Raw genomic sequence first — 22,436 nt, 5'->3', positions numbered from 1 at the left:
ACGGCGAGAGATTCATAGCTGACGAGATCGATTTCGTGCGAGCGATCGCGATCACGATGTCGATACACGCGACGCGATCAAATTTATACGATAATTTATAACGACACACACGCACGTAAAGACATTAATTAATTAAAAATAATTAAGACACTCGTACAGTACGCGGACCGACGACGAGCGCGCAAACTTGATGTTGATCATGAACTGCAAAGTGCATCAGATGGCAGCATTCTAAATTGTGTTCGGAAATATGTTCACCTAGGTTGAAGCGCTCGACCAATCAGGACAAAAAGATCTTCGGTCTCCGATTGGTCGGTCAAATTCTGCATTTTGAAGGATGGATTTTTGAACATAACCCTAAAGTTTCTTTTGACGTAATATTATATAACGCCCTTTACGAATTGCTTGAATTGATATTTGTATTGTACGTGTTTATATTATTAATTAAGATATTCTATTTGAAACATGAATATTATTTCGACTATTACATTAAATTCGAGCGATTTGTGATATGTCGATTTTCGAAGTACATATATTGAAATCGTACACGTTATCGTTAATTATTATATATTTATGAAAATAATATTCGAAATTTAATGTTTTAGCAGACGTTAGATAAAATGATCAAAATATAAGTTTATTGTAATACTTCATTTAAATATAGAAAATTTCGGCAAATAACATCACGCCACATCTATATATTATATAAATTCAATCTTGCACGATATATCGCGTGAATTAAAATAAAAGTTATAACCAACATATAAAGAGAAGAGCATAATATTTCCAGTGAATACACTGGATTAAAATAATAATTTTGGACTAAAATAATAATTTTATTATCTCCCGCAATTTTTAGCATAGGTAGAATCTTCAATTGTCAAAAAATAAAGTATATATTTTGGCGTTCGGGTGTGTTAATTTTTGGGTGGGAAACAGTGGATCAAAACGGTTGGTAACATCATTCTTCACTTGATCGTGACGAAAATTTTATCCGTGACGGCTGTCTTCAACAGTGCCTCGTTGGTGACGAAGGTGATATCAGTAATTATTTCTTGTCAAGTATGGCTTCATATGTGCGGTGAGTGTAATGATTTTCAACTTTTTAATTATACGACGAAGAATTTATCGTAGGCATACAGAAATCATGTTTGTGACGTTTGCAGTTAACGCAGCAATTTCGCCGGTTTTTTCTGATGACCTTTTATTATTGTCTTTATATTGTCTACGTATTTCTTTCCGCAATATCTTATTTGATACAAATATTTTTTTTCAATGAATTTATTGCGCCAACTACGGATTTAATCTAATCGGTCGCTAAAAAAATACGATATGGATATCTATACATAATAGAATTTCGCAGTTCCACGTCATTATTGCTATGTAATCTGTTGCCGCGTTTTTTGCAGTATTTCGTCTTAAATTGTCCAGTATAATATAAAATAGAATTTACAATGTAATGCTCACCAATAAATATAATTTATTTTTATCATAATATCTACGGTTTAAGTAAAATACACATGTATTATATCTCAGCAAGTGTTTAATTTATGCTTAAAACTCTTTTCAGGTTAGCTCTATTTTTAATATTACTATGTTCTCCGTTCCTTGTCGATGCAGTTGATAAAAACAACTTCAAAAGATGCGATCAAAGCAGTTTTTGTCGGTAAGAATTAGGCTTTTTTTACAAGTATTATTGTTTGAGAGACAGTTATAAGTTTTATTTCTTATAGACGATGCAGGAAAGTAGAGCCTGGAAAAACACCATATCAGCTATTACCTGATACACTTATACAAAATGAATCTATGATTACCATAGATCTATTTAATAAAGACACAGGTGTCTCGTATGTGGTACAACTTACCTCGTTGAAAGAGAGTACATTTAGGTTGCATATCAATGAAAAGAACCCACTGCATCCCAGATATGAAAATGAATATGCTCTTCATGATCAGCCACAAATAACAAAATTGGATTCTGTGGAAAAAACGACTGAAAGTATAACTGTAGTAAAAGGGGAAAACAAAGTTATTTTATATGTTAATCCATTTAAAGTAGATCTATACTCCCAAGATGTTTTAACAATATCAGCAAATGCTCGTGGTCTTATGAGATTTGAACATTTACGTACTAAATCAGTAAGGTATTTATATATGTTGGACAATTGTTACACTAAAAGTTTTCATATAACAATAACATGATAAACTATGTATGGTTTACTCTTTTTGTTATTGTGCTATAGATCAGAAGATGAAAATGCTCAAGGTGCAGAAATAAATAATACTACATACCCTGGTGATGGTGCTGAGAGTGATCCTGGTGCTTGGGAAGAAAACTTTAAAGAACATCAAGATTCAAAACCATTTGGTCCTGAAGCTGTTGCTATGGATTTCAGCTTTCCTGGATCGGAGCATGCTTATGGTGTGCCAGAACATGCTGATTCGCTAGCATTACAATCGACTAAATCTACTGATCCATACAGACTATACAATTTAGATGTATTTGAATATGAAACAAACGAACGTATGTCTTTGTATGGTGCTATCCCAGTTCTTTATGCTCATGGGTAGGAATCTATTAAATACATTAATAACTTCTAATAGATTCATAAAAATATATTTCTACAAAATTTATTTGCATTTATATATTTTAGAAAGGAAAGATCATCAGGTGTTTTTTGGCACAATACAGCAGAAACTTGGATTGATATTTTATCGAGTGCAGACAACAATGTTGTAGAAAGTATTGTTAATTTTGTATCTAGATCTACTAAGAAATCCCAGGTAGATGCTCATTTCATGTCGGAATCTGGAGTGATTGATATATTCTTTATGTTGGGTCCAAAGCCACTTGATCTTTTCAAACAGTACACTGTCCTAACTGGCACAGCTCCTTTACCACAGGTATATTAAAATATTTAAATATTGTAAAAATAAAAATCTTTTTAAGTTATGTTGTAAAATAAATATTTATTAGTCAAAACTTACAGTTTCTCTTAAATGTTTTAGATGTTTGCTCTTGGATATCATCAAAGCCGTTGGAATTATAATGATCAGGATGATGTTGCAACAATCGCTGAAAGTTTTGATACGCATGATTTGCCTCTAGAAACTATGTGGCTCGATATTGAATATACCGATGGCAAGAGATATTTTACTTGGGATTCACGTAAATTCCCAAATCCTATTGAAATGGTACACAATCTTACTGCCAAAGGCAGAAAATTGGTGGTTATCATTGATCCTCATATTAAACGTGATAATAATTATTACATACATAATGATGCAACCAATTTGGGTTATTACATTAAAAACAGAGATGGAAAAGATTACGAGGGTTGGTGTTGGCCGGGATCCTCGTCATATTTGGACTTTTTCGATCCAAAAGTTGCTGAGTACTTTATGGGCTTGTATAATTTAGATAAATTTCATGGAACGACTAACGACGTTTATATCTGGAATGATATGAATGAACCAAGTGTATTTAATGGACCTGAAATAACTGCACCGAAGGATCTTGTTCATTATGGAGGATGGGAACATAGAGATGTTCACAATATTAATGGACATATGTATATCCGTGCAACATATGAAGCTTTATTCCGTCGATCGGGCGGTTCCTTAAGACCTTTTATTTTAACAAGATCTTTCTTCGCTGGATCACAACGCTATGCAACAATGTGGACTGGCGATGGCATGGCTAATTGGAATCATCTACGCATAAGTTATCCCATGTGTCTCTCAATTGCTATATCTGGAATGTCATTGTGTGGTGCCGATGTGGGAGGTTTCTTTCACAATCCAGATTCCGAACTATTCATTAGATGGTACCAAGCCGCAGTATGGTTACCTTTCTTCCGTCAGCATTCTCACATCGAGACAAAGAGACGCGAGCCATGGACATTTAATGAGGAAACTACTCAAATGGTGCGCGAAGCACTCAGATTGCGATACTCTTATCTGCCATATTGGTATACACTCTTTAGAGAACACGAAGTAAACGGTTTACCTGTTATACGTCCTTTATGGGCGCATTATCCATTGGAATCAGAAACATTTACTATAGATGATCACTTGCTACTTGGCGATTCTCTACTCGTATGTCCCGTATTCCAATCTGGTGCCACTGAAGTAGCAGTTTACTTCCCAGGAGAAAATAAAGTAACTTGGTATGATATTGATACAATGCAACCTTATCAACAAACTGGATACATCAAAATACCAGTAACGATGCACAAGATTCCTGTGTTTCAAAGAAGTGGTTCCATTGTCCCACGAAAAATGAGGATACGACGTAGTACAGTTGCTATGAAAAATGATCCCTACACATTAATAATAATTGCTGATAATGATGGTAAAGCTAGCGGTAATCTATACATTGATGATGAAACCAGTTTTGAATATCGCCATGGAAAGTATTTATATGTAAGAATAACATTGAACAACAACAAAATAACTTCGACTCTAATAGATAAACTAGCTTCGTTTGAGACACAAAGTTGGTTAGAAAGAATAGATATAGCCAATCCACCACAAGGAATTAAGTCTGCCCAATTGCAATCTCACAGTGAGTAATTAAGTCAGATTTAAGTATGATTAAAAATAAAAATTTTATAATCTATATTAATAATATATATGTGTATATACAATTTCTTACAGATATGGGAAGAGTAACTTTGGAAACTACATATAATCCTCATAACAATGTATTAACAATACGTAAACCAGCTGTAAATATGGGAGAAGAATGGACTATTGAATTATTACATTAAGATTGATATTGAACTCATAATCGACTTTCAGTAATCTATACCATATAATGCCAATTTTCTATCACTATACATGTTTCAGTTATCTGTGATTTGAATAATTATATTTCCTAGAGTAAATAAAAATATAACTCATTATGAGAATAAAATAATAATTATGAAATAATTATAAATGTTTTGTTTTGCAAAATTTGATATTTACTTATAGCATTTACAATACAATCAAGCAGCATAATAAATAATAACAAATGTATATAGATGAAATTTTTTGTGTACAATTTGCAATGTTATATGATTTAGAAATATAGTTTTATTTCAGAAACTGTGTCAAAAAAACAAAAAAAGTATATTTAATTTAGAAACATTACTACACACACTAGAAAGAACCATGATACATCAAAATCTAAGTTTTTTGCCATTATATTTTAAGAATATTTTATTCAATCAATCAATCAAGAATCTTTTATCAAATGTAGGTTTTGATTACATTATTACATAAAAAGAAACGACAGATTCAAGTAAAAAGTACATTTTATTATATTCGTTCCGTTGGTGCATGTTTATGAGCTAAATATAAAAACACTATTGATGATAATGCCGATACCAAAAAAATAACATCAAACCATCTATGATAAAAATTAAATTGTAATTCTCCTAATACTTGCGTTATTATGATGCGATATTCTGCTGGCATATTCATTCGCATTAGAAGTACAGAAGACACAAAATACATTCCCTGAAAAAGAAAGTAATAAAATTTTGAATATGCATAGCTCAGGAAATCATAGATACATGTTTTGTAATTACAAATCTATATCATCCTTACCATTATTTGAGCAAGTATAAGTACAATAATATTTGATGATTTGCTGCTTGATATAGCATAGAAAAACTGAAACAAAACAGTAATGAGTGCATTTTTACTAAGACTGATAATGTTGCAATAGAAAATCAAGATTTACTTGATACTCTACTACATATATTATTTTACTTATATAACACAATACGAAAAATGTTTATCATATGTAAGATTGACACATACATATAGATTATTTTATAAATATTAAAAGAATGAATAAAACATGCATGGAACTGCTACATATATTTATTATGCATACCTTTGTCAGAGTTAACAATAATCCACGTATGGATGTTACAACAATACAACCGACGAGATAAAAAGAAATGTGCTGCGACCAGAATGTGACGTCGATATTGAAGCCAATCCAATGTACTGCGATTTCAATTCCTCTGGTCACAGGATCTTTCTTGCCGACCCGATCAAAAACTATATTAATCGTAGACTGTAAATATAATATTTATATGTATGATAAATGAACATCTGTTGTAAATATGAATCAAATTATTCGCGATAAAATTATTTTGTTATTAATAAAATGCACTTACAATAAATATTTTCCAAGTGCAGTATAAAGAGAAGAAATAACCCAGAAAATTAAAATATTTTCCTTGCCAAGTAGCAGCCCACTGCAAACGTTCTCTTGCATTTTGTATATCATGTGCTTCCAAAAATAATTGTCGCGATAATTCTTCTAAAGCAGTAACTTCAATTTGTAATTGTTTGATAGCTATAAATAATACGTATTATCGTTCAGATAAATGATATAATTTATAATTTCTATGTTAAATTATAGACATACTTTCTTGATTTCCCTTTGTACCACCTAGTGGAGCTAACATCCCCCATAATCGAGATCGAGTTTCAGTTTGTCCATCGGCTTCGCCTTTTTTGGCTAATGCAATTCTTTTTTTTTTCGCAATAATCATGTCCATAGTTTGTAGCAAGCGTTTTTCTATAGATTGCACATCCGCATAAGAAACCGGACGCATAAAATAAGCCATTGAAGTGTATGGATAATTTACAGCACCGAAACCTGAGAGAAGAGCCATTACTGTGACACCAATAACTCCTATCCGACTGACGCCTTGTTCTATAGACAGCAATCCTTTCTTGGGGCTTAATATGGGGAAAGGATCACCAACTTTCCAAAATAAATAGAGATAGAAAAGATATATGATAACTGTCAATGGCCGTATTAGATTCAGTCTTACTGCAATATTAAAAAATTGTCAAATTTGATGAAAATAAATAGTAGAGATGAAAAGAAAATTGTAAAAATTATTACCAAATCTAATATTGCTGATGATAAAATATGCTATATAAAATGGTATCAGAACTATCACCATAAATAGGAGCATATAAAGGCCAACATTCCAATGGAAATATCTAGAACTGAAGAAAGTATGATATATATTGTACTTTAAATAATAAAATATGATATCTATATCTGTTATTTCTTACCTTGAGTCAAGCACTCCTGCTATTTCAAAAATAATTAATTCAAACATAGTGCATGACAATGAAAATGTTGTTGAGAAAATTAGTTGCACTAGTCTATGATGAACTTCATAATCCCTGAATAGTTTCTTCACAAAGAATACCCATCCTCCTAAGAAGAAAATTACCTGAAATATAGAATAAATAATCAATAGAAATTATCTATTATATAAAGAAGATTTTTTGTATATTAAACATATCTTTGTAAAAATAAATAGGGACATATACAATTATATATGGAAGATTCAATATTTTGTAATATAATAATTATTCTCAAATATATATATATAGTAATTTAGTTACAGTTGTATAAATATATCATGCAAAAAGATCCATAAATAATCCTACATAAGGAATTACTGCTATATAATTTATAGCAAGAAACATAATATAGACTATAATGAAATTTATCGACATTAGATTTAATATTAAATTTTACACTAAATATATTAAGTTAATAGCGAAATAAACCATTTTCACACAATTTTGTGAGAAACATTTATAGAGCATCATACTCTCTTTATAACCTTAATCAGCTCAGGAAGTATCAATAAAACTGATTTTCGTAGTGGAAACAAATTTCCACCTGTGTTATAAGAATCACGAAAGTGTCCTCGATGAAACCCATCTTTCGCTGTCACGATTTTCACTTCGCATCACGAAGTCCGAGTAGTCCGACCGGTGATGCTTATTAGGTACTTGACAGGACGCAGACAATTCTATACGATAGCACAAAAAATCCAAATAATGTATATAATCATGAAGTATGAACTATAAAGAGACCGTACTAATGATGCATTTAATATCAGAGAGTACCAATATGGCGTCTTTCATTTTAGAATTGTGATTAGTTGAGCCATTTGTACTTTTGTACACGCATGCTCTCTGCAGTTGTGAAATTTTATCTAAATAGACCTTAAAAGTCGTATTACTGCATACATGTTTTATAGCATTGTTTTCATTTTTAAGCAAAAGCATATATATATATTAAATAATATTAATTATTATAGCTGAAATTTATATTTTATTTTTATTTAGTATATAATATCTTAATCAAATATGTTCTATTATATATCCATTAATGTTAAAATTGCATGATCATTTTCATAATTACATTATGAAAATGATATACCTTGATCAATATTTTAATCAATATGTTACATATGGATTTTATGTTAAATTATACTAGATTTGATCATACTATGAAAATGATATACATATATATATATATATATATATATATATATATATATATATATTAACGTACTTTATTAATCAATTTTAATTAAGTTTTAAAGATAAAACAAAGAATGTATATATATTTACATGAAAAATATAACAAAATAATAAAAACAATTAATAAAGTTTGATATAACAAATAAATAAAGAAAATACAAAAATGTTAAAATAATTTGAATATATATTATCGCATAGGTATATATATATATGCCGGACGACATAAAAATTCTCGTAGTACAAAAAAATTTGCAATTTGCAAATTACAAAATATAATCTTTAGTTTGTGAAACGCGATTACTTGTACATACATACATAGAACATATATACAACAAATGCACGCATACGTAATTATCATTTTTGTAAGTTTATTCTTTGCACGTCGTAGTGGTTGTTATCTCGACGATAATTTATGATACCTACTTATCTCTAAAACTTTAACATTTGCTTCGCGTTAGTGAATCAAGTGAGTCTGGGTTACGAACGACGCGTATATTGTATGTCTATATTTTCTTTTCTGCAAAGATTGTGACATTATATATAAGTGCAAAAATCTGTGCTGCAATGTGACTTTATATAAAAGTGAGCTGTGAAATTATAATTATAAGGAATTGCATTAAAAAATTTTAATTTTGTTGAAATTTTAATTTTGTCAAAAGGGGATATACATATATATAGATCTTATATATTTTGTGTTTATAACTTTTAATATTTATAATAGATTTACTGCTCTTCGCATTTTTTATATTTGTTTTTTTTCTAATTTTTTATCACAAAGTAAGTAATCGCATATTAATTAAATTATTACATTTGACAATTAATATGTGCATGCATGAAAATATATATGTGTTATATATTTTCACATTTAAAGAATCATATAACTTTTAATTTTCTTATTATAAATTTTATATATCTAAAATTTTTATGTCAATAAAATAACATATTGCTTTTATATAAAAAATATAGCTAAAACTCATTTAGATATGTACAAATAAAGAAACTAGATTAGAATATAAAAATAATATCTATAGTATGTGTTGCAACAAAAAAAAAAAATGACAAATATAGACATTAGAAAGTAATTAAATTATCAAAAATCTGTCATCATGTTTATATTGTAAAACAGATAATATTATAGATTGTTTTTTTAATGTCATTCTTACACAATCCGCAGCTTAATAAAAAAATCTAAAAAATATTTTACTTTTATATTCATTAACATTTATTAGATATTTTTATTAAGCTGCGGCTTGTACAAGAATGACATTAAAGAAATACTATATCTATTCTACAATATAAACATGACAGATTTTTGACAATTTAATTACTTTCTAATAGTGTCTATATATCTGTCATATTATATACAAAATAATCTTTATTCAGAGTTGATGAGTCTGAGGTCAGTGTAACATTGAAAAGATATAAAGAAAGAATCAAAGATGCCAGGTACTTTGACATATCCAATTTATGCTGGCGTTGACTCACTTCCTCCCAGAAGACGCACTTATACCTGGAATGCACAACATCCTTCTACATCACGTGTAAGAGAAGTTAATGCGCAGCTTGATCCAGAATCGTTATCAGAGCCTTTGGTAAGACGTATTAAATAATATATTTTAGAAAATTTTCATATATAGTGTTTTAGCGCATCATATAATTTTTTCAAATAACATACACATTTGATTAAAAGTCGTCAAAGTACTGCGACTAATAAACTCGCATTCTTTTTGTATTACATAAAAAAAAGATTAAAAAAAAAATAAAATTAGTGTCGTAAAACTCTTTGTATTATGATGCGACATGTGAGAATTATGTGAAAGCATATAAAAGGTTTCCTAATCCTTAATATATATAAATATAGTAGCTATTGTTTGCTTGATATTTAAATACTTTCGTCAAATTTGCAGATACTTTTAAGGCAAATGTTATAAAAACTATAATCACAAAAATATATGTTTCATGATTATTACAATTTTCATTGTTCTAATCATAATAGTTTTCAAAATTAAAAGTCTGTCATGATTCTAACAATGTATAAGATAACGCAGAGATAACAAATTTTTACAATAATTCTTTATTTAACGATTGTGGCACTTGAAATATTGAATAAAACCTTGATTCTCGAGATATATTAAACAAAAAATTGTTTTTAAGATTATTTTTTATATTTTGTATTGATAAATAAAATATGATTTTCGATTCTAAAACATGGAACATTTTTTCATCAATTGCATATATTAAATTACAATTGTGTAATATTAAATTATATAATACAACATACAACATATAGAGAATAAATTTAGAGAATAAGCAGTTTAGTTATGCGAAGAATTTATGTCTCATCGCATCTTTCGAATTTCTTGCAAAACTTTCATATTTTCTACTATTTCCCGCTCTGTCAATAAAAAATGTCTCGATTAAAAACAAAGGGAATATTATAACGTAGATTTAACGTAAGATAATAATAATTTTGACACTTGTTTAATCCTAAAGTATACGATCGAACACACTCAATGTTTTCCGAATATTTAAAAGGAGGCTGGCCATCTTTGTACCCGGAAGCGAACATGTCACATCCGTCTCGATCGCGCAATAGTCGCGAAGAGGGGGTTAACACACAAAATACATAGGTTTCTTGATGGCACATAAGAAACTGTGAGGCCCGTTAAATTGTACAAGAAGGAGCGTTCGCGGTGATTATATACAAATCGCGAGCACACGAAACGTTAATGGCAGAGGAACATGTTTATGGTTACAATCCGACGGTCGGGGTCGATGGCGATTCCGTACGTAACTCCACTTTGACAGTTTGACAAGTACAGGTTGGGTTTCTGGCTGACTGATAAAGGCGCATCGAGACTTACTTTCGGACACGAGTTATTTTTTTTTTTTTTTTTTTTTTTACGTTATCTCTCGTGAGGAGCAGAATTGTTGCGATCTACGTCGTGTATTTTTATCAATGACGCGTATCACGAAGTGACGATGACAGCAATCTGTCCGTACCATATCGAGAAAAGTTATCAATGTCAATTTTATATTGCACACTCGTCACAATGGAGCAGTATTTTATTTGCGTTCTTCGACACGTGCCTTCAACATGATCGAAATAGTTATCATTAAGTATTTGTTATTTCGACATTTTAATATTTATTGTTGCAATAATGAATAATGTTGATTATTGGAATAAGTTTCTGGTGTAATTGTTTGGAGACATATCTTGTGCAATGAAATGCAACATTCCAAGAAGACTCTTGTCTGCCATTATGATAATGTCAACCTGAAAGATATCCTCAGATTATTTGTCCATAATAGATTTGTGCCTTTAAAGCTTGTATTATTATAACTTTGTGCTTTGAACATAACTATAAATCATTTTTAATTAGTTTGGCAGATGCCAAGTATGGACTTTGACATACTTTTATTAATATTAAGTCTATCGCTTATTATTTTTATTAATGTCATCTTGTCAATAATAAGGCACAGTTTTGGTATTTGATGATTTTTATTCTTATTACAGGGAGACGAGACAACAAGCAAGTTGAGATTAAAAGTAATCGCTGGGCATCATTTAGCTAAGAAAGACATTTTTGGTGCGAGCGATCCCTATGTACGAGTTGACTTGAATACGATAAATGGTGATCAGACAGTAGATTCTGCACTTACAAGAACTAAGAAGAAGACATTGAATCCTGTCTGGGAAGAAGAATTTATATTTAGGGTTAGTAAAATTTATGAAAGTACAATATATAAATTCTTAAGGTGTTTGTATTAATTTTCAATTTATATGTGCAATTATTATTAATATAACTTTTTATTAGGTTAAACCAGTAGAACACAAATTGGTCTTACAAGTTTTCGATGAGAATAGATTGACAAGGGATGATTTTCTTGGTATGGTGGAGTTAACATTGATTAATTTACCAAAGGAACAAGAAGGTCGCGCTATTCCTGCTAGGAATTATGTACTTCGTCCACGTAGGTAAGTATTATCAATAACTTTTTGCTTCAAGCTATATATATTCTTCAACTAATTTAATACATGACGCACCTTAATTTACATTGTTTGTATTTAATCGCAAGTTTAGTTGGAATTACATAAGTTTAAAATATGTTATAGCCTATAACCAGTTAGCACAAATGCACAAATAACACATAAATAAGCATAATAAAACAATATATATATATATAAAATAATATTTTATTAATTAATTGTCCTAATTTAAATTTTCAATAATTTACATTTTAATTTGAACTTAATTATATAATTAAAAATATACGATTTCTCGATATATATTAATTAAATTAATATTATTTCATTGAAATTTGTTTGCTTTGTACTTTTTATTTGCAAATGCGAATTGAATAACTTATGAGGATATGGCTAGTAATCATTCCAGTCAGCGGTCACGAGTTAAGGGAACATTGGAACTATATCATGCATACGTTTCCGACTCATCTAGTATTGAAAATGATAATGGAGATGTGTCTGATTCCGGCGGATGGGAATTAGTACAGCCAGAAAATAACACTCCAGTAGAACAAGCTGCAGATGTATGTACAAATGTATCATTGTATTAAATTTGTGTGTGTATATATGCTAATTATATGCAACATTCTTCTAAAAAATAATATAATTTTTATACAATTGTACATTTTAATATTTTTTAATTACATGAAATACTTTTGTGTGTGTATAGATAACAATGGTTACTAGGTCATTACCACAAGGATGGGAAGAAAGGCAGGATGCAAATGGTCGTACATACTATGTTAATCATATAGCGCGTTTTACACAATGGGAACGACCAGAACCGTATGTAATAGTGTTTGTCCGATATCATTTGATTTTCGAAATGTCTAAATCTCGAACTTTCATCTTATTATAATACAGAGATACAACAGCAACGAGTGGAGTTGTTGAACAACGTAATTTGGATACAGCGGCTACTGAGTTTCAACGACGATTCCATATTAGCGCTGATGACGAAGGCAGGCACAGAAATTCGGTAGTAAATCAGGTAAGTTATAAATAGTATAAATATACAAAAATATAATGTTTTTACATTACAATTCTAAACTGCTCTATCTCTGCATAAATTTTCACAACACATATCTATATCTCAAATCAAAGATTAGAAAATAATATACATTAATTCTTTATATACATAGAAAAACATTAAATTATTCAAGTGCAATTCATTATTATTCATGCTCTATCCCGAATATCTAGTTCGGCTATTTAACACGAGATTGCCTAATTATGTTATGGACATTACATATTTTATATCTGTTTATATTTTAGAAAATTTTCGCGTTTAGATTGCAAATTAGAATAAACATAAAAAGTATATATATGTTTCTTTATATATTCTTAAATAATTTTATATTTTTCATATTTTTGCTAACTGCGTAGTAAATAGTAATATTCTCTGCTTTCAAATCTCCATGCTGACAGGCATTATTATTTTTTCGTATTGTATTCATGTCTCATATAAGATACACATGTGTTCGTATACGCACACACGCACAAAATGTCTTATTTGTAGTATATACTTAATATAGTATATACGAAACTAAAAAATGTAAAATATTTATTATAACATCATTTGTAAATGTATTATATTTTATAAAATGCGCGCAAGCATAAGATGATTCCTAAACACATAGTGCATTTGTAAAAGAACGTAAACATTGTTGCTATTTATTAAATTAGATTTTTTATTTTATATATATATATGTATAAAATAAAATAATTGTATGTATATATATATATATATATATATATATATATATATATATATATATACACAATATAAACATTTTAGTTTCAATGTTAGCAAGAACTTTTAGCTTTAACACTCATTTTAATAATGCATTCGGATGTACACAACATTGACTTGTGCATAATGATGTTCTTTATTGCATATTTTCTTGATGTAAGAATGTGTTTAGTATTAATAATGTAGTAAATAGAAATATACTCTCTAATTACACACAAATTAGTAAATACCAACAATTTAATATTAAATTATTATTAAATATTTATCATATTTTAATTATTATCAAATGATTTCTTACTTTTAATATGTTTTTAAAATGATTAAAACAGAGTTTTTACACACGTATATATAAAATGTCAAAATTAGTATACAATTTGTATCAATTAGCATGCAGTATGTAGAAATTTGTGCATGTGTGTGTAAGGATGGTGAAGTTCTACGCGAGGACGATGAAGATTCGGAAGCAAGAGAGTGTGAGGGTGGGGATCATAGGGGAGGGGGTATTGGGGATTCTTCAGACTCTGGACGTTCTGTCGATCAACGTGGCTACCTTAGTGAATCTGAAGAGCAGGTATTAATATATACAAAGTTGTTATGTTCATTTTTAGTTGAATATAACGCTTAACGCGCGCATATACACATTATATATATATATATATATATATATATATATATATATATATATATATACACACACATACATGCATACACACACACACACACACACACACACACACACACACACATATATATATATATATATGTATGTATGTATACATATATATGTACACATATATATGTATATACATGTATATATTATATTCATTTGCTTCTTATAAAGTCAGTAATAGCATATGTGTTTTATTTTATGCATCATTTTGACATATTCAACACTGATAAAGCTATGCTACATCAATTACACAAAACAAACATGTATTATATGTTCTAATTTTTTAATAATTTTCTTTATATTACCTAGTGTAAAATATATAATATTTAAATATGGAAATATATATCTAAATATTTTAAGAAATTCTATAGTTTAGTAATAATAAATATAGTAGCAAGTAAAATTTATAATTCTTTATAATTTTTTTTTGTAAAGCAGTTGATGAAATATGAATATTGTAAATAGAGTGTTAACTATAAAGGCTTTTATTTTTTAGATTAATGAAATATTGAATGTTACACAAATATTCTTTTAGTCTGTTCTATAATATATATTATTGCTTTACAGTTTAATATTTCTAGCATGCTTTTAAAAGTTTCTGTAAATGTTAAAAATTCTTTTGTAAAAGTTTATAAAATATTTTTATATTTATAAAAGTTGGCACGAATTTTTCTTCATATATTTATATTTATAAACTACATATAACAGCAAAAATGTTTTAATAATTTATTTCTGCACTTAAAAGTATTCTCGTGAGAGTGTAATACATGTACTAGTTTGTTATATTATAATGAATATGTGCATACTAGTTTTATTTGATGTATCTATTTTATTGAAATATATGTAATATGCAAATATTTTTACTTTATATTTACAGACTGATGATAATGTTGATAGTCCAGCTAGTTCGAGGCGTTCATCAGAACAGGTATAATCAATAATATTATACATACACACACACACACACACACACACACACATTCCATTAAATAATTTATAGTATTATGTAATATATATGTTCAATATATACATGTTTCGTTATTCTGTTTGCAAAAATTTTAGAGTGAAAGTCCCAAACCTATTCTTCCTGTATCTAATGATGAAGGATTGCCACCTGGATGGGGCATGCAAGTTGCACCTAATGGTAGAATATTTTTTATTGATCACAATGAGAGAACGACAACTTGGATTGATCCTAGAACAGGGAGACCAAGTTCTATACCTAATCATATTGCACCATCAACGACACCGAGAAGTGATATAGATCAATTAGGACCGCTTCCAGAAGGATGGGAGGAAAGAGTCCATACTGATGGACGAATTTTCTTCATAGATCATAGTATGTATATAATTTTTTTTTCTAAATTAAGGTTTCGCGTTAATTGATGATAATATTCTATCATCGATTCTTATTTATTTATTTTTTTTTAAATAGATACAAGGACAACACAATGGGAAGATCCACGTATGTCTAATCCTCAAATTGCTGGTCCAGTACGTGATTATAAATATTTTATATGAATCTTTATATATAGTTGTGTAAAATGAATAACATATATTCATTTAAACTTAAATATTAACAAACTTCTAAAATTTTCAGGCTGTACCATATTCTAGGGATTACAAGCGTAAATATGAATATCTAAAATCACAGTTGAGGAAGCCTGTATGTATAAATATATTTACATTATATAACTTCAATCAAGTATAAATACGGTTATTATATCAATAATATGTTATTACAGAATAATGTTCCTAATAAGTTTGAAATAAAAGTTGGACGGAACAATATTTTGGAAGATTCGTATCGTATTATAAGTTCTGTTAATCGAGTCGATATTCTAAAGACGAAACTGTGGGTAGAATTTGAAGGTGAAATAGGCTTAGATTATGGTGGCCTTGCAAGAGAATGGTTCTTCTTATTGTCTAAGGAAATGTTTAATCCATACTATGGACTCTTTGAATATTCTGCAACGTATGTATAAAAATATTGCTTTGTGATACTTGTAATTTATGAATATAAGACAAAAATAACAAATATTCTTCTGTTTAATCTTAGAGATAATTATACGCTTCAAATTAATCCTTGTTCTGGTGTATGCAATGAGGAACATTTGAATTATTTTAAATTCATTGGACGTATAGCAGGAATGGCTGTTTATCACGGCAAGCTTTTGGATGGTAAGAAAAGAGAATCGATATTATATACTAAAATATAATATGTATAAAAGATATAGGTATATAATTATATTTCTGCATTTTTGTGAAGTTTATCATATATGTCGATATTTACAAATTCTTTATTTGTTTCAGCTTTCTTTATTCGACCATTTTATAAAATGATGTTGGGTAAACCAATTGATCTGAAAGATATGGAAAGTGTTGATTCAGAATATTATAATTCTCTTCTATGGATTAAAGAGAATGATCCCAGTGAGTTAGAACTTACTTTCTGTCTGGATGAAGAAAGTTTTGGCCATACTTCTCAAAGAGAGTTAAAGCCAGATGGTGCTAATATTCCTTTGACTGATGAAAATAAGGATGAATATATAAGTTTAGTCATACAGTGGCGATTTGTATCTCGTGTACAGGAACAAATGAATGCCTTTTTGGAAGGTTTTAATGCTCTTATACCATCAACATTGGTGAAAATATTTGATGAACATGAACTAGAGCTGTTGATGTGTGGTATACAGCATATTGATGTGAAAGACTGGAAACAAAATACTTTATATAAAGGAGACTATCACGCAAATCACATTGTTGTACAATGGTTTTGGAGAGTTGTTTTGTCATTTAGTAATGAAATGCGTTCTAGATTATTACAGTTTGTGACTGGCACATCACGTGTTCCAATGAATGGATTTAAAGAACTTTATGGTAGTAATGGACCGCAATTATTCACCATTGAGAGGTGGGGTACACCAGAGAATTATCCAAGAGCTCATACTTGGTGAGTCCTTACTATATTCATGCATTTCATTAAAATTTAATTAAATTAAAATTATTTTTAATTTGTTTTAAATTATGTTAAATATATTTTTGTATTTATTTTATTCATTCTATTTTAAGAAAGTATCATAAAGCTATTGTATTTCTTAATTGATTATTTTCTAATTTTGTCTATTAATATCATATTAATTTCTTATTAGTATCATACAAATTTATCATTACAATTATTATATAGTAGCAGTATATAAATATGTAACAATATATAAATTGTTTCAGTTTTAATCGTATTGACCTCCCCCCATATAAAAGTTATCAACAACTCAGGGATAAGCTAGTTAAAGCAATTGAAGGTTCTCAAGGTTTTGCTGGAGTCGACTAGCACGAAATACCTTTATTCATGATGATATCTGTAATATAATGTATATATTACACATATATCTATATAGATACACAGAGAAGTATATCTGTCCTAACATGATTACCTATTTAAAAGTTTTTGCACTTTAAGAATTTAGTTGTCCCGTAATTATGAGCAACAACATTAGATACATTGGAAATAATATATTACAAAATTAAATTGCTTAATTTTTCTAAATAACTTCAATCTTTACATAATAACTTCAAGTTTTTCAGCATGTTAAACTTTAAAAAGAAAATACCGATTTGCTTAATCTTTGAAATGCTAAAACTTGCAGTTGTATAACTAATCTACTTTTAAAGATATGCCATATTTTTACTATTTCAATTTTTTAGGATTTCTTAAGAAAAGTAATTTGGCTGCTATAACAATGTGATATTATGATATTGATTAATTAATACGTTGTTTTCATTTGTTAATAATATTAAAACATTGTTATATGATTCATGGAAATAATTTATTGAAATGTATATCACCAAATTCTATATATAAACTGTTTTAAAAGGTCGTATTGTATACATCATATTAATTGTATCATATTAATTGTCAGACAAAGAACAATTAATACTATTTTGTGAGTTGAACTGAAATGAAAGAACAAATGCTCTATATATTTTGTGCTTATATGCATACTTCATTTATTTTCTACTTTTTTCATGATATTAGTATGATATAATGTTGTCGTGCTCAATAAATTAAATTCTTAAAAAATGTGCACTTAAGATTAAATTTTGAAAAAAAATTGATTAACTTTTGCTTTTAAAGGATTATCTATAGTTTTATATTACATCAAAAACACTTAAAATTGTAATTGTTATTTTAAAAAGCATACACCTATCAAACTTATACTATTGTGGATATTGAGATGTTATACTTCATGATTTATTTTAATTATATTTTATAGCACATTTTACACATACACAAATTCCACTTCTTTTCGTCATTCTTTAAGCATGCAAACTTTTAATCTTTTGCACTGTTTAATACTTATGTAAATTGTTAGTATTTTGTTAAATCAAATGTAAAACATTTATATATACTGACTTATCTTTTTCGTTTATACATGTTTATACATGTTGTTCTTTTTTGATTATCGAATAGTAAGAAATGACATAAAAATCCTGTTATAAAAGAATGAAAAATAGAAAAGAAAGTATACTTCTATTATGTACAGAAGAATGTAAAACAGTTTCTTATTGTTAATTATGTTGTGGAAGAAAAGGCAAGAAGTTCAGCTTGAAATTCAAAATTAATAAAATAAAACTATTTTATTTTATGTTAAGATATATATAATTTTTTAGAATAATTTATTAATAAGAAGATAAATTTATATTCCTTATATTAACATAAAAATGCAAGATTTTAAGCTATATTAGGATACTAAACTTATTTGTAAAATAAGTATTTTGATGATCAAGAAAATTAATGTTTAAAATTTAATTTAAAAATAATTTAATTGATTAACAAGTTATATCAATAATCTTTCTTTCCCTTCTTGCTTGTTCTTCTAGATTCAATAATAATTTAATAATGTATATTGTGCTTTAAGTAGCATAATTGTATAGTTTATTAAGGAACAACAATCACGAAATTGTTTCTTAAAAATCTAACTATTTGTATATTTTGTCCATACTCTGTTATAATAACATTCAAAATAATTTCGAAAGTAAAACGTAGCTCCTTGTTAATAATCGAAAATGACAAAATTTATGTCAAATATGGCTGCCTATCTTGTATCATATAATATTTATCCACAAAACTAATATACATTCTGAAGGACACAGAGTTGATATAACATTCCATCCTATTTGTACAGCTTGTTTTATTGTAAACATATACGGATACGTCCCATTAGATAATAAACAACATTATCATAGCAGAAATTTTGTGGCCTTAAATTCTGGTTATGAGATTTCTTATTTCAATAAGTCTCTCGTTCGTATAATCTTAGAATTTTATGATAATAAAATGCGCTAATTATTCGCAAATAAATAAATATCTTTTTATATGAATATCTCTTTCATCTTTACATTAGATTTGCAAAAAGATATTTGTATAAGTTTATATTTTTAATATGTTAATACTTTTCTTAGCTTGGAGATTACTTCAATGTAATCTAATATGTTGTAAAATGCGAATAAAATTTTGAGCTCATTATTGAAGCAACAAACAACTAATGCGCAATTCAATCTTTATAAATTAAAATAAAGATTGGATATATAAGATATATATTGTATGCATATACAGTACAATGTTCTCTAGGTCTGCACTTCAAAACTGTTTTTCTTCCTTTTATATTAATATATATAATATAATAAACACACAGTATTATAATAATTATATATATGTATTTACAATTATATATTATATATATATATAATATCAAGTATAGATTTTTTATTCTTGATAACAAAATTAATGTTATTTGTTTAAAAATGCGACTTTCTGTATATATACATGAAATATTATTTAATATATATAATGATAATTATAATTTAAAGAAATTATAATTTGTGAACAATATAATTAAGCAATACATTCTATATATATAGCAACACATATTATACTTACAGAACATTGTTACAGTTTAATGCAGACGATGCGAGAGACTCATAAATTTTTGTAATTAAGTATGAGTATATGCTCTATAAATTGTAGTTTCTTGTATTATATTCTCCTTATATAAACATTTATAAATACAAAAAAGCAGTAATGATAAGATATCTAATGAATTTAATAGTCGCGTTTGGTATTCTATGTATCGTATAAATCTTTTTACAGAAACCAGCGTGTTAAAGTTGTATCTACCTGTAAAAATTGTGACGATATCAAAAAAAAGATTTAAAAATGTAGTTATTATCACAGATTAGATGTTTTGTTTGAAATTGACGGCATTTATGTTTTATCTATATAAATATTTTTAGCCTGTAAAACTTAATGCCTTATGATAATTATATCACGCATTATACAACATATCTACTTAATGTTTGCATCATTATTTACCGATGTAGCGATACATTGAGCTTATTGCTGCATCAGCTATTATTTGTCTATGTATACTTAGAGAACGTATCTTTATCTATACGATCAATTTTCACTCTACCAAGGGTCTTATTTAATTTACGCAAAGAGACTTAATTGTTTTTAAGCTAGCTCAATGTGTACACATTTTATTTACTTATGTGCATGAACTGAAAAAAAATGCGTGACTTAATTATGTTATATCCTATTAATTCGTATGTAAATATAAAAAATATATATATACAAAAAATATATATACAAATACGTTGTAATATATACATATATATATATATATATATATATATATATATATATATAAAACGAGCGCTTCTATATCGCAGTTGCAACGAGAAAATACGTAAAAAAAATATGCTTACCGTGCTACGCCCTTGTGTTATAATTATTAATACTAACGAAATGGTGGAGTTTTCAATTATGGATTTTAAGCATTAATAATTATATTTAATAAAATTAATATTACGAGACAAATTATGTTCTTATAATAATATTGTGGAAAACCAAACTATATATGCAAATAAATTATATTAAAAAGTTGCATATTTGGGCACAACACCTGATTCTTATCGTAGATGATACAATAGAAACATTTTATGGATACAATTTATTTCAATCTCTATCTGATTTGTTTTCACTTTGTTATTGATTTGTTTTCACTTTGTTATTGATTTGTTTTTACTTTAAAGTGACTTAATTTCGAATCACGTACTTATCAGTTTCAATATTGGTTTCAGTTTACTTATTCTTATATCTGTAGAAATCTATTTAAAAAAATATTAATTAATATTTCATTTAATACCGTTATACTTTATTTTTATATATTGTAAAATGTTGAAAAATAAGACTATAAAAATTCAAGAAACTATATTATATTATAAATTGCGACTTTCAATAAATTTAGCCAGTTAATAAAATATTAGTTATAAAGTTCATGAATAATTTAAAAGAAAATCATTGTTTAGTAATATATATAATTGAGAGAGATAAAGATTAGTTCTTTTTTTATTCAGATATATTAATATTTTATCAGTTCTAATCACACATTAATCTACATCTCTTATATTCTCTGACTTTTGAGATGATCAAATCTTCAAATAATTAATATATTAATTATATATAGATATAGATTTATAATTTTAGTATTACAAATTTTATTTTATTTTTCTTCTTATTTTAGTTTCCATTATTTTACTTTATTTTAATTAATTGATAT

At 27.6% G+C, this 22,436-nt stretch overlaps 3 protein-coding genes across 7 annotated transcripts; 2 read left to right on the top strand and 1 right to left on the bottom strand.

The window, feature by feature from the left end:
* Positions 1-967: 967 nt before the first annotated feature.
* Positions 968-6,073, top strand: GCS2alpha (glucosidase 2 subunit alpha). Of its 2 annotated transcripts, none has more exons than XM_029300672.2 (7): positions 968-1,081; positions 1,571-1,666; positions 1,734-2,144; positions 2,244-2,567; positions 2,655-2,904; positions 3,010-4,567; positions 4,660-6,073. In XM_029300672.2, the coding sequence occupies exons 1-7, from the start codon at positions 1,065-1,067 to the stop codon at positions 4,770-4,772; spliced, it is 2,769 nt and encodes a 922-aa protein (XP_029156505.2). In that variant the 5' UTR covers positions 968-1,064; the 3' UTR covers positions 4,773-6,073. The 2 variants fall into 2 exon arrangements, with proteins under 2 accessions (XP_029156505.2, XP_029156506.2); XM_029300673.2 differs by lacking the exon at positions 968-1,081 and adding an exon at positions 1,357-1,456.
* GPHR (golgi pH regulator) lies at positions 3,388-7,942 on the bottom strand. The gene is made up of 8 exons (XM_029300554.2): positions 7,715-7,942; positions 7,093-7,256; positions 6,917-7,023; positions 6,431-6,841; positions 6,177-6,358; positions 5,888-6,073; positions 5,596-5,661; positions 3,388-5,505 (listed from the first exon to the last, which is right to left on the bottom strand). Exons 1-8 carry the CDS (start codon positions 7,754-7,756, stop codon positions 5,305-5,307), a joined length of 1,359 nt encoding a protein of 452 aa, XP_029156387.1. The 5' UTR covers positions 7,757-7,942; the 3' UTR covers positions 3,388-5,304.
* An 867-nt stretch (positions 7,943-8,809) lies between these two features.
* Nedd4 (E3 ubiquitin-protein ligase Nedd4) lies at positions 8,810-21,694 on the top strand. Of its 4 annotated transcripts, none has more exons than XM_029300596.2 (16): positions 8,810-8,946; positions 9,748-9,956; positions 11,882-12,082; positions 12,183-12,343; positions 12,762-12,915; positions 13,062-13,177; positions 13,256-13,382; positions 14,569-14,715; positions 15,692-15,742; positions 15,877-16,153; positions 16,250-16,308; positions 16,415-16,480; positions 16,560-16,789; positions 16,874-16,995; positions 17,128-17,767; positions 18,043-21,694. In XM_029300596.2, exons 2-16 carry the CDS (start codon positions 9,804-9,806, stop codon positions 18,143-18,145), a joined length of 2,607 nt encoding a protein of 868 aa, XP_029156429.1. In that variant the 5' UTR covers positions 8,810-8,946; positions 9,748-9,803; the 3' UTR covers positions 18,146-21,694. The 4 variants fall into 4 exon arrangements, with proteins under 4 accessions (XP_029156429.1, XP_029156428.1, XP_029156431.1 ...); XM_029300595.2 differs by having other exon boundaries at positions 12,750-12,915; XM_029300598.2 differs by lacking the exon at positions 14,569-14,715 and having other exon boundaries at positions 12,750-12,915.
* Positions 21,695-22,436: the final 742 nt, after the last annotated feature.

The sequence above is a fragment of the Nylanderia fulva genome, unplaced genomic scaffold (assembly GCF_048542155.1).
Source record: "Nylanderia fulva isolate GAGA-0341 unplaced genomic scaffold, ASM4854215v1 Scaffold14, whole genome shotgun sequence".
In the NCBI taxonomy this organism is placed as follows: domain Eukaryota; kingdom Metazoa; phylum Arthropoda; class Insecta; order Hymenoptera; family Formicidae; genus Nylanderia; species Nylanderia fulva.
The sequence above is the reverse complement of the archived record's forward strand: the minus strand, read 5'-3'. Positions and strand labels throughout refer to the sequence as shown.

What these genes read in the sequence shown, in the direction of transcription:
- GCS2alpha (XM_029300672.2), top strand. An exon ending in GATCAAAGCAGTTTTTGTCG is followed by an intron (nt 1,667 to 1,733) that starts GTAAGAATTAGG and finishes TATTTCTTATAG; the next exon opens with ACGATGCAGGAAAGTAGAGC. An exon ending in TGCCCAATTGCAATCTCACA is followed by an intron (nt 4,568 to 4,659) that starts GTGAGTAATTAA and finishes AATTTCTTACAG; the next exon opens with ATATGGGAAGAGTAACTTTG.
- GPHR (XM_029300554.2), bottom strand. Translation starts at nt 7,756, where the DNA reads ATGGGTTTCATCGAGGACACTTTCGTGATTCTTATAACACAG. An exon ending in TATTGTTAACTCTGACAAAG is followed by an intron (nt 5,662 to 5,887) that starts GTATGCATAATA and finishes GTTTTGTTTCAG; the next exon opens with TTTTTCTATGCTATATCAAG. An exon ending in TTATACTTGCTCAAATAATG is followed by an intron (nt 5,506 to 5,595) that starts GTAAGGATGATA and finishes TTTCTTTTTCAG; the next exon opens with GGAATGTATTTTGTGTCTTC.
- Nedd4 (XM_029300595.2), top strand. Translation starts at nt 9,804, where the DNA reads ATGCCAGGTACTTTGACATATCCAATTTATGCTGGCGTTGACTCACTT. An exon ending in AATCGTTATCAGAGCCTTTG is followed by an intron (nt 9,957 to 11,881) that starts GTAAGACGTATT and finishes TTCTTATTACAG; the next exon opens with GGAGACGAGACAACAAGCAA. An exon ending in TATGTACTTCGTCCACGTAG is followed by an intron (nt 12,344 to 12,749) that starts GTAAGTATTATC and finishes GGATATGGCTAG; the next exon opens with TAATCATTCCAGTCAGCGGT.